This window comes from Orycteropus afer, unplaced genomic scaffold (genome assembly GCF_000298275.1).
Source record: "Orycteropus afer afer isolate SDZICR_OR568_19922 unplaced genomic scaffold, OryAfe1.0 scaffold00030, whole genome shotgun sequence".
Lineage (NCBI taxonomy): Eukaryota > Metazoa > Chordata > Mammalia > Tubulidentata > Orycteropodidae > Orycteropus > Orycteropus afer.
The window spans coordinates 15,224,914-15,237,951 of NW_006921617.1; the positions used below are offsets into that span (position 1 = coordinate 15,224,914).

The 13,038-nt window shown below is 38.4% G+C and overlaps 1 protein-coding gene across 1 annotated transcript in view; it reads right to left on the minus strand.

Moving 5' to 3' along the window:
* Window positions 1-355: 355 nt before the first annotated feature.
* Window positions 356-13,038, minus strand: part of YES1 (YES proto-oncogene 1, Src family tyrosine kinase) — a 58,340-nt gene continuing 45,657 nt past the window's right edge. Inside the window, exon 11 of the mRNA XM_007935607.2 lies at window positions 356-564. Within this exon, the coding sequence (XP_007933798.1) occupies window positions 356-564 (209 nt within the window). The remainder of the gene's footprint in view (window positions 565-13,038) is intronic.

A 13,038-nucleotide genomic window follows, 5' to 3' on the forward strand; every position in this document is an offset into this window, starting at 1 on the left:
TTTTTATATCCCAGGTTCTGTCTATAATGATTTTCCCCTAACAATTCTGAGTTTGGGGAAGAAACAGTAGCCTTGCTGCTTTTCATTGTCATGCTATCACTCACACTGTCATCAATATCTTAGCCATACTTTCTTTGGACCCTGAAAAAAGTTGGAGTATCATTGGTACTTTACAGTTTAACACTTGGAAAAAAAAAAGTGGTTTTGTGCAACCATGTCTGGAATTCCAGTTTACCATAGAAAACATGCAGAGTAAAGAAGATTTTCTTCTTTTGACTCCTGTACATAAGTGAGGAACTCTACACAAGTTCTTTCCATTTTAGCAGATTTGTGCATATAAAACAGGCTACTTGGCTTATAAATTTTCTCCTGGCTGGTACTGTGGCTCTGTAGCAGTGAAGTAGTCTTCTAAGAAGGACTGAATATATTCAAATGTTGGTCTTTCATCAGGGTCCTTCTTCCAACAAAGATTCATCAATTCATGCAGGGATTCTGGACAGCCCTGAGGGCAAGGCATCCTATATCCTCTTTCCACCTGTTCCAGCACTTCACGGTTCACCATACCTAAATTACAAGATTCAAACAATAAAAAACAACGAGCACAACCACCAGTAGCAAAACAGGACAAATCCCCTAGCTGCTAACTGATTTGAAGTAACGTAACTTGGTTTCATGAAATGCTGCTTTCAACAAAGCAATAAATATTAAAAGGCAAAGTAATGCTAATTTGTTTCAACATCTATTTTTCTCATTCCCCCCCCAAATTTTCACACATATGCCTTTAAAAGTCAACTCCAACATCTTTGATTTTCTTCACTCTGCTTTGCTTTGGACAGGGAGAGACTGATAGTTGCCCCTTAGATGGCTGCTCACAAACTTTCAAGACCCAGTGTGGACTATGTCATACCAATTGACCTTACTGTTCCCCTGAGACTATGGTCCTAAGCCTCCATACCCAGCAACTTATTCCCTCAAGGTGTCTGGTTATGAACCCCAGCCTCCACAACCCTAAGAACAGAAGAACTAGATGGTGCTCAGCTACCACTGCTGACTGCTCTGGAAAGGATCACAATAAAGGTCCTGGGCAGAGTCAGGGGAAATGTGGAACAAAACTAAAAATCATAAATGATATTGGCCCAATGAGGACTGGTAGAACTCTCAGACACCCCCATGAGTCAATTGGCAGCCAAATGGTAGATAGGACTATATGGTGAACAGTAACATCAGGAGGGTTTGCACTCATTAGAAAAATCAAGCATGTGAGATCAAGAGGATAGCATTTGCCCAGGGACAGAGCTAGGAAGGTGGGAGGGGATGGGAAGGAAAAACAAACGGAACAGATGAACACAGGGAGGAAGTGGGAAAAATGCTATTAGTGTGTGGATTGTAGTAAATGTCACAGAACAGAATGTGAATGTATTTGAATAGAAAACCAATTTGCTCTGTAAACTTTCACCCAAATCACAGTTAAAAGCAGCAAAATAAAAAAGCCAATTCCATTTGATTTCTGACAAATTAGGGTGTCCCTTTGAGATAATGATACTTCTCAATCAAAACTGGACTAATAATCAGTGGCAACATAGTGTCTGAAAGAACTTTCAAGCAAGAATTTAGAAAAGTGAGCTCTAGTACTGGTTTTGTCAAATATACTGACTATGCAACTTTATATCAAGTCACTTTCCTGAAAAAGTTCCCTTCTTGTATGCCTGTGTCATCTTCCCCATCTTGCCTCGCTCAAGAACAGCTCACCCTGTGCTGTCACAGGCCATCAAAATTTTCTTTCCATACTATACAGTATCATGATACTATACAGTATCATGGAGCCCTCAGCTGGGTTCTTCCCATTTTCCACACCAAGTCCCTTGCCTGTTGACAAGTCAGACCCATCTCTTGCATCTTCCACAACCTTGAAAAAAATCAGTGAGTTGACTGCTATCCAGAAGGTTGGCAGTTCAAACCCACCAGCCACTCCTTGGAAGGAAGACTGGGCAATCTACTTCTGTAGTGATACCGCCTTGGAAACCCAAGGAGGGGTCGCTATTAGTTGGATGCAACTCGATGGCAGTGAGGTTTTTTTTTTTTTTTTAATGAACCAATGTAACAGTTAAATCATTATTTCTATTTTTTGGTATATGTTCTGAGAAATACACCTTTATTTACTACATAAGGAAATTACATGACTATTACTGTAGAGCCCAATACTTAAAAGTTTCATCTAAGTAGGGTGTATCATCTTTGTAAGTGAAATCCAGTTCATTTTACAAACCACAGAAATACAACCAGAAGTTGTCAGGGGCAAGCAAAGAGCAGCAAGGGAATATTCAGTGAGGATATATCACAGTTTAAGGTACCTTTTTTTTTTTTTTTTCCATCTTATGCTTTTGTTCATAACCTTTGTTATACTTTTCCATTATTTTAACTGATTGTTGAGATTGATTAAATAAGCCCAAGTCTGACAAAAATAACTTCTAATAATCAAAGTTTGACCCTTCAGAATTTTCTGATAATCAAAACTACACCAGCACTCCTTTTATTTCAATAGTTATGAAATTAAAATATGGCAGAAATGTACTAGAAGTACTCCGTATCTATGGGATGAAAATAGTTATCTTAAAGGGCACTATTATAGAAATTCGTGAGCTTCAAAAAATGTGTTACTTAACGTCCACAATACATTCTATGAAATAGGATGTCATATGATTTGGCTGTCATATGAACACCATATAATAGCCTGATCATGATCACCTACATGCTGAGAAGAATTTGCATTTGGGTTGGGTCTTCAATCCACATCATTAGCAATTTCTCTGTATCTGATATAGTTCCCTCTTGTATTTTCATTAGCCTTGCAGCTTTCAGTGGATGCAATCCTTTAACAGCTTGAGAATTTCTTCTTTATTTTTGAGGATCATCATGATCGTTGAGTGTGACATACCTAAATCACGATAACAGTATTCACTGATTTTCCACCATTGTGTTGTTTAATAATCTTTCATTTTACTTCTCCTGTCTTGCTGCTACTGTCACTAGCACTCGTTTTGCTGCATTTGGGAGCCATGATGCACTTCATGGTAATACTTTCAAAAGAAAATTAAACACAGAAGTAACACTAAAACACTCAAGAGACATGTGATATATGAGACTGGATGCTGCTGCCTATGAGTTGAAGCATACACTGTGAAATGGTAAACTTTTTACATAGAAAGTATAGCACATACATAAGCCAGTAACGGAAGCATTTACTATGTCTATCAAGACATATGTATATGTGTATTGTACCATCATATATCTGGCAGCACAACTGCTTTGTATACAAGAGACATGAGATACATGTGTTGTGGGTGGGACGGTGTTGCCTTAGCCATGCCCCGTTCTCCAGTCAGGATTTTTGAATTCTATCACAACTTTATGGGACTACGGACATGCATGTGGTCAGACACTGCCTGAATGGACACTATGTGGTGTAAGACGGTACTATAATGTCCTTGGCACAGCAGACAGTTGTTTCTCTCCTCTACTCCCCAGTAGAAAATGAGAAAGAATGATTCTAAGACTGCTGATATACTTAAAATCACATGGTATCATATTCAGTGCTCAATAAATTTAAATACTGTATACTGGTTTGTACCTGCCAAGGTGTGTTACTGTCTCTAAACAACACTAGTGAAAACAGCTTACTGTTAACTTTGATATGGACAGCCGGTGAGATGAGCCTGTAGTTGATGCTTTTTTGTTACATGTGTAAGTTCTTTCAGAATCCTCTTGAAATAATCAGACAGATGTTTATCTTTTAGTTCTTTAAAAACTGGCAATGTACAAATTGTTTATATTCTCACTCTCATCTAAATATTTAACTAGGCTATCTCAAGCTTACTAATTTTTGTTTTATATAATTTGAAGTTATATATTTAGTCACAAATAAATTGTGGAATTTTGTGTTTCTATGTTGAACTGCCTGCCCCTTTATCATTATGAAATGTTCCTCTCTGTCTCTAGTAATATTCTTCCTTAAAGTTACTGTTAAACTAGCTTTCTTTCCTTTTTAATAAAATTTTATTGCATTTTTGGTGAAAGTTTACGAAGTAAATTAGGTTCCTCTTTGCCAATTTCTATACAAATTGTTCAGTGACACTGTTATATTTTTAACAATGTGTCAACATTCTGCGTTTGGGTGGTTCTGTTTCCAGTATTCTAGTTTCCCTGCCCCCTTATCTTTTCTAACTTTGCTTTAGAGTAAATGGTGACCTTTTGTTCTCAAACAGATGGATTTTTAAAGGAATACATTATTTTATCCTTTATTTTGTGTGCTACTCTGTTGTTTTGCTAAAAGGTGATCTCAGGGGAAGAGTTCTGGTTTGAGGTTTAAAGGGTTATCTCAGGGCCAGTCTCAGAAAGCCCTCTGGTCTCAACTGGTCCAGTTAGTCTGGGCTTTACCTAGTTCTTCTGATCTTAGGATAGATGAGGCCATGGATTATGTAGGCTTTTAGTCTTGTAGGCTTGTTTCTTCCCTGAGACTTCAGTTTCTCTCTTATTCTTTTGCTCCTAACAAGTAGAGACCAGCAGTTCTTGTTGTTGTTGTGTTGTTATTTGCCGTCGAGTCGGCCCCGACTCATAGTGACCCCTCCTTGGGTTGGCTGCTAACCACCTTTTAAGCTCATCAAACTGGGATGTAGAACAAGAACTTTGTGATCTATATTATGCCAAATGACTGAGTTGTCCCATGAGTCTAAGGTCCTAAGCGTTTAAACCTAGAAAACCAATCTCAGAAAGCATTTGGTTATGTCTAAGGAGTATCTATAGTTGTGTCATCTATGAATGTAAGTGCCTGCATGCCCGTATTTGTACTTACATGTACGTATAAATACTTCTGTGAACACCTATGTATATACCTGTACCTATTTGTATACTTTTATGCCAATACAAATACATATGTGATAACACTATTTTTTGGCCTTTATTTGTTGGTAAATTATATAACATCAAATTCTTGAGTACAAACATCCTTTTTCTCTTGAGAACTTCTCAGTGATGTCATTTATTTGGTCAAGCTGTGCTTACTATAGCCACATTTGGCGCCACTTCTCCCATCACCAGAAATAATAAATATTTACGATCTAGAACACGATTACCCCTCCATCCTCAACCTGGCTTTCTTTTGGTTAGCATTTGTATGTTTTTTCCATCTTTTTAATTTCTTTTTGTGTCATTAAAATAAGGAGCCCTGGTGGTGCAGTAGTTAAAGGGCTTGGCTGACTGAAAGGTTGGTGGTTTGAACCTACCTGCCATTCTACGGGAGGATGGCAGTCTGCTTCTGTATAGATTACAGCCTTGGAAACCCTATATGCTCTACCCTATAGGGTACCTATGAGTCAGAATTACTTAAACTATGTCTCTTATAAATAACACTTTAGCATTTGTGTATTTAAAATCAAGTCTTACCTCCATTTTTTAACTGGACTGTTTAGTGCACTTATATGTAATGCAATTATGGATATAAAACTAAAACTAGCCAGTGTCAAGGCACAGGGTTTTCAATGGCTGATTTTTTACAAGTAAATCGCCAGGCATTTCTTCTAAGGCACTTCTAGGTTGACTTGAACCACCAATTTTGACTCCAATTATGGATACAGTTGGGTTTAACTCTACCATTCTATTATTTAGATGCCATTGTCTCATCTGTTCCTTGTTTACTTCTTTTTAATAATCAAGCATTTTTCATTATTCCATTTCGTTTCTCTCCTCTACTAGTTTATTTTTTTAAGTTTGCCCTGTTTTATAATTCTTTTAGTGCTTATCCTTGGCATTATAATATTCTTCTTTGATTATACTTTTTCCCAAACAGAAAGAAACTTAGAACAGTTTACCTATTACTTTTTTTTTTAATCCCTTCTACTTTTTGTGTTATTATTGTATATAGTTTGTTTTTAAATTTTTATTGTGATCTGGGTGAAAGTTTACAGAGCAAATTAATTTTCCATACAGAAGTTCATACGCATTCTATTTCATGACATTGAGTGCAAATCCCCACAATATTAAAGAGCTCTTATCCCACTTCCTCCCTGTAGTTACCTCTTCTCTATGTCCTTCTTTCCTATGCATTCCTGCTGCCTGAGCTGTCTCTCTGTGCAAATACTGCCCTTCTGTTATCCATGATGACAGGTCTAAGGAGTGTATCTACCTGATATAAATGTTCACCCTATACATGCCTGTCTATTGTTTATCTGGAGGCCAAGGAAGTGAGTTCAATTCCAAACCTGAAGGGTAACTAGGGTACATAGTCTTGGGTCTCACCAGGCTCTATCAGACCAGTAAACTTGGTCTTTTTTTCTTAAAATGATTTTGAGTTCAGTTCCACATTGTTCTTCCACTCTATCTAGGATCTCCTGCACTGATCCCTTTTCGAGTGGTTGATGGTAGCTGGGCACCACCTTGTTCTTCTGGTCTCAGCCATGTAGGCTGAGGTTCACATAGTCCACTAGTCCCTTGGACTGTTTCTATGTATCTTTGGTTTTTCTTCATTCTTTGCTCTGGATGAGGAGAGACACACTGTGGCATCTAGAGGTTGCTTGCACGCTTTTAAGACCCCAGCCACTACTCATCAAAATAGATTGTACAAAAATGTTTTAGTGTAGTATGTTATGCCAATTGAGCTTGATGTTCCCTGCAACTATGGCTCTGAGCCCACAGGTCCAACAACTTGCTCCATGAGGATGGATGACTATGCCTAAGAAGTTACCGTAACTTTGCCCCCAATTAGTTCTTCTTATATGGACATTCTTTCAGCAAATACAAGTACGTATGTAGAAATACTGTCTACCAACCTTATATATGGTCATGGGTCTATTCCCTTACACCTAGACATACCTGATCATTCAGCCTGTCTATGCATCTATTTACCCGTGGGTTACTCTTTGTTATCACTGATTACTCCAACACTGTGTATGTGAAAGAGTTTATCTTTGTTGTCTGTACCTCTTGTGCGCCTCTCTGTGTCTTCCTTTTCCTTAGTGCTACCGTGCTGGTCACTCACTTTTGGCATACTGCCTTTCCTTTCATGCAAATCAATACCCGTATCTACCTGTCTAGCAGTGTTCCCTCCCCTCCTCTCCCAACCCTGAAACCAACAAAGGAAGTTTCCTCCCATATTAAACCTTTCTTTGACTTTTTACAGAAGTGAACCAATACAATATTTGTCCTTCTGTGATTGACTTCATTCAGCATCAAGTCCTCTAGGTTCATCCATGTTATGTAGTGTTTCACAGATTCTACTTTATTCTTTAGTGTCATGTTGCATAGTATTCCACTGTGTGTATGTACCATAGTTTGGTTATCCATTATTTTGTCGATGGGCACTTAGGTTGTTTCCATCTCTTTGCTATTATGAACAGTGCTGCAATGAACATGAGTGCATTTATCTGTTTGTGTCTGGCACTCACTTCCTCAGGATATATACCTAGTAACGAGATTGCTGGATCAAACAGTATTTCTATTTTCAACTTTTTAAGGAATCGTCATAATGATTTCCACATTGGTTATATCATTTTACAGTCCCACCAGCAGTGTATGAGAGTCCCAGTTTCTCCACTCTTTGCCAGCATTTGTTATTTTCTGTGTTGCTGAAATTTGCTATTAGTGCTGAGGTGAGATGCACTCACTGATGTTTTCATTTGCATCTCTCTAATGGCTAATGATCATGAACATTTCTTTATGTGTTTGTTAGCTGTCTGAATATCTTCTTTGGTGAAGTGTCTGTTCATGTCTTCTGCCCATTTTTTAAATTGGATTGTTTGGCTTTTTCATGTTGAGCTGTTGGAGTTTTTTTAATAAATTTTAGAAATAAGTCCCTTGTCAGATATGTTGTTGCCACGTATTTTTCTCTTCCAGTACATTTTTGACAATTGTCTTTGCAGTTTTATTGGTCTCTTCCTGTTCTGGAATTCTGATTACACATACATTATTCCTCTTGATGGTATACCATATGAATCTTAGGCTTACTTAATTTTGTTTTGATCTTTTTTTCTGATTGACCCCTTACCAAAGTACCAAACAAACAAATAAATAAATAACCCCAAAACCAAACTCACTGTCGACGATTCGACTCACAGTGACCCCTCTTTGGGTTTCTGAGGCAGTATCTCTACCAAAGTAGATTGCCCAATCTTCCTTCTGAGGAGTGGCTGCTGGATTGGAACTACCAGCCTTCTGGTTAGCCGTCAAATGCCTTAGGCACTATGCCATGAGAGCTTATTACCAAAGTAGTATTGAAGTATTTGTCTTCAATCTCACTGTCTTCCACTGATTCAATTCTACTCCTTTTCCTGTTCAATATATTATCTATTTCTGAAATTTTAGCACTAATTTTCTGTATTTCTATCTGTAGATTTTGTATCATTTCTAATTTTTCATTTATTTTGTCATTTTGCTCTTATTGTCTTCTAAAATTGTTCTAGGGTTCTGTCTGTGTTTACCTTAGTTTTATCAGTATTTTCTTTGATCTGTCTCTCAATATGCTGAAGATACCTAAACATAATTCTTTTTCCTTATCAGGGAGTTCCAATGCAGTTTCTTCCTCAAGAAATTTTTCTGGGTCTGAATCCTGGTCCCTTGTTTTACTACTTTGTCTTGCTTCTTTGTGTGGACTGTGATAGTCTGTTGTCTCCTAGACATTGTGACATTGTTGTATTTATATTTATTTGGTGATTACATGTTGTGTGATTTGCCCAAGATCTTTTTTTCTTTGTTTTAATATATCTCAGTAAGCAGGGTACTGTGCTCCTCTATTTGCTACCTGGCAGCACTGAGGCACTCACTACCTGTCTCCTAATGGGTGTGATAAAGAATGAGAGTGGGTGCACAGATCTCTGTTAGCTGTTTATGAAGAGCAGTTAAGGGTGAGTTGGACTGGTATTGGCCACTGTCTGTCATTGGTCAGTTGGTGCAGAATCATGTGGTGGCCCTCACTCAGTAGGTGGGGCTGCACAGGTGCAGGTATGATTAAGTCATATGGGCATGGTTGCTGTCTCCCACTCAGACAAAATAAATAAATAAACCACCAAAAACAATCAATTAAAAAAACCCCACAAACTGAATAAACAAACATAATCAATAGCAAAACAAAACAATACAAAAAGGCAGTAAGTGAGAAGAAATATTTAAAGAAATTGTTTATACAGACAAAAGAAATAGAAATAGAAAATGAGGGAAAAGCCCCCACAATATATGGGGAGAAGAGAATAAAAGAGCAAGAGTAAAAGAATATTAAAGAGAAAAATGCAAAAAGAAAAACAAGGGATGGGAAGAACCAAAAGAAAAAAGACAGGAACCATGAAAAGGAGAGGAAGGGAAAGAGGGAGAGAGAGAACCAATGAACCAGGGAAGGGAAAAAATAAATAAAAAAGGAAGAATAAAAGAATAAATTAAAAATAATAGAAACAAAACTGGAGGGGGAGGGTGGGCAGGGCAGAGCCCAGGATCTGTCAGAGCACACAAACTAGGATGGAATTCCTGCTTGTCCAGGAGGTGGGTGGATGTGGGGGATGGCCACACCTCTGTTCACCAAGAGAGGGTAGGGTATAAGAGTAACAAAGGGAACATCACACTTCTCCATTCATTAGCCTACAGTGTGGTTGCCCATGCTGTCTTTGGCAAGCAGACACTGGTATCAGAACACCACTTGCAAATATTCAAAATGGCTGCACCCTCAGGACAGCTGAAAGTCCATAGTCAGTCTGTCTCCCTATTTGCTGTTTTCCTTTCTAGTTGTCAGCCACCAGTGCAGTTGTCCATGCAGTCCTTGAAGAACAAGGCTGATTCTTAGGTTGCTGTCTAGGTCCTAAAACCACTTGTAAATATTCAAATGGGCTATGCCGTTAGGATAGCCAACAGTGCACAGCTCAATTTGTCTCCTTACTCACTGTTTTCCTTCAGGTTCTTCTACTAGTTGCTAATTAATCCATTTCTTTAGCCTTCTTCTCAACAATCAGGGTGCCAGATTACCTTCTTTATCTGTTTCAACTGGTTTCTCGTTTCTTTGTTGAAGAGGGTCTGTGTAGCTTGTCTGCCTATTCTGCCTTCTTACCAGAAGTCCTGTCACAGTTTACTTTTATATACTTTATAAATTTGATTGTTGTTGTTGTTGTTATGTGCCATCGAGTCAGACTCGACTCATAGCAACCCCTCCTTGGGTTTCCGAGGCAGTATCACTACGGAAGTAGATTGCCCCATCTTCCTTCCGAGGAGTGGCTGGTGGGTTTGAACCGCCAGCCTTCTGGTTAGCAGTCAAGTGCCTTAGCCACTATGCTACCAGAGCTCCCTATAAATTTGATAAGAAACCTAATTGTTGTTATTTTAAATAGTTAATATTCATTCATATCTACTCTATCTGGTGCTTCTCATTCCTTCCTGCAGTCCTGTGCTTCCATATAGGATCATTTCCTCCCACCTTGAAGAACTCTCCCACTGTATTTGTTGTAGTATAGATTAATCATGACAAAATCTTTAGATTTTTATTTTTAAAGAATCTGAAAGTATTTTTATTTTTGCCTTCATTTATGAAGAACACAGGATGCTAAATCAATGTTTTTATCCTCAGCACTTTAAAGACATTTCTTCTGGCTTCCACATCTCCTGAAAAGTTAGCTGTCAGTCCAATTGCTGCCCCTATGAAGATAATATACCACCTACCTCTGTTTTTTTTTTTTTAAACATTAATTTAATAGTATTTTACTGTATTCAGTGAAGGTTTATACAATAATTTAGGTTCCCTTTCAACAATTTCTACACAAGTTGTTCAGTGACACTGGTTACCTCTTCATGATGTGTGAACACTCTTGTTATTTCAGTTCCAATTAATCTAGTTGCCCTGCCCCCTTATATTCTCGTTTTTGTTTTAAAACAACTGAGGGGTAAGTGTCAATGGTTTTTCACTGTGGTTTTGACTTGCATTTCTCTGATGGTTAATGACGTTGAGCATTTATGTGTCTGTTGGCATCTGAATACCCTCTTTGGTGATGTGTCTGTTCATGCCCTTTACTTGGTTTTTGACTGGGTTGTCTTTTTCCTGTTAAGTTGTAGAAGTTTTCTATACATTTCAGATATAAGATTCTTACCAGTTATACATTCGTCTGTCAGTTTGTTGTACTGTGGTGGCTTGTGTGTTGTTATAAGGCTGGAGGCTATGCCATTGGTATTTCAATTACCAGTAGGGTCACCCATGGTGGACAGGTTTCAGTGGAGCTTCCACACTAAGCGAGACCCCTGCCATCCACTTCTCAAAGAACTGGCCAGTGAAAACCTTAAGAACAGCAGTAAAACACTGTCTGATGTATTACTGGAAAATTTTATGAATAACCTTGAAACACTGTCTGATATAGTGCTGGAAGGTGAGCCCTTTATATGTCAAAAGGCACTCAAAATACAACTGGGGAAGACCTGCCTACACAAAGTAGAGTTGATCTTAATGACATGGATGGAGTAAAGCTTTCAGGACCTCCATTTGCTGACGTGGCACAACTCAAAATGGGAAGAAACAGCTGCAAACATCCACTAATGATTGGAACATGAAATGTACAAAGTATGAAACTAGGAAAATTGGAAGTTGTAAAATATTAAATGGAATACATATCGATATCCTAGGCATTAGTGAGCTGAAATGGACTGGTTCTGGCCAGACAATCATATGATCTACTATGCTGGGAATGACAAATGGAAGAGGAATGGTGTCACAAAGAATGTTTCAAGATCTATCCTGAAATTCAATGCTGTCAGTGATAGATAAAACCTATTCACATATAAGGAAGACCAGATACTACTATTATTCAAATTTACACACCAAGCACTAAAACCAAAGGCAAGGAAATTTAAGATTTTTACCAACTTCTGCAGGCTGAAATTGACCAAACATGTAACCTAGATATCTTGATTATTACTGGTGATTGCAATGTGAAAGTTGGAAACAAAGAATCATCACCAGTGGTTGGAAAATATGGCCCTGGTGATAGAACTGGCACTGGAGATCGCATGACAGAATTTTGCAAGACCTACCACCTTCATTGGGAGCTCTGGTAGCATAGTGCCTAAGGCACCTGACTGCTAACCAGAAAGCTGGCAGTTCAAACCCACCAGCCACTCCTTGGAAGGAAGGTTGGGCAATCTACTTCCATAATGATACTGCCTCGGAAACCCAAGAAGGGGTCACTATGAGTCGGGTCCGATTCGATGGCACATAACAACCACCACCACCACCTTCGTCGCAAATACCTTTGTTCAGCATAAATGGCAGCTACACAAGTGGACCTCAACAGATGGAATGCACAAGAATCAGATTAACTACATCTGTGGAAAGAGGTGATGGAGAAGCTGTTGAGCCAAAACAAGGCCAAGAGCTGACTGTGAAAAAGACCATCAATTGCTCATATGCAAGTTCAAGATGAAACTGAAGAAAATTAAAACAAGTCTCTAAGAGCCAAATTATAACTCTGATTATATCCCCCCTGAAGTAAAAGACCATGTGAAGAATAGATTTGATGCAATGAACACAATGGCCAAAAACAAGATGAATTGTGGGATGACATGAATGAGATGTTACATAAAAAAACAAATAGGTCATTAAAAAGAAAGGAAAGGAAGAAAAGACCAAAACAGATGTCAGAAGAGACTATGAAACCTGCTCTTGAATGGAGAGTAGCTAAAGCAAATAGAAGAAATGACAACATGAAAGAGCTGAACAGAAGATTTCAAAAAGCAGCTCAAGAAGACAAAGCCAATTATTATACTGAAATTTGCCAAGACCTGGAGTTAGAAAACCAAAAGGGAAGAACATGGTTGGCCATTTCTAAAGCTGAAACAACTGAAGAAAAAAATTCAATATTGAAGGATAGTATGGGGGAAATAGGAGCTCTGGTGAATGCCTAAGGCATTTGACTGCTAACCAGAAGGCTGATGGTTCACTCTTTGGAAGGAAGACTGGGCGATCTACTTCTGCAGAAATACTGCTTCAGAAACCCACGGAGGGGAGGGGTTGCTATGAGTCGGATCCCA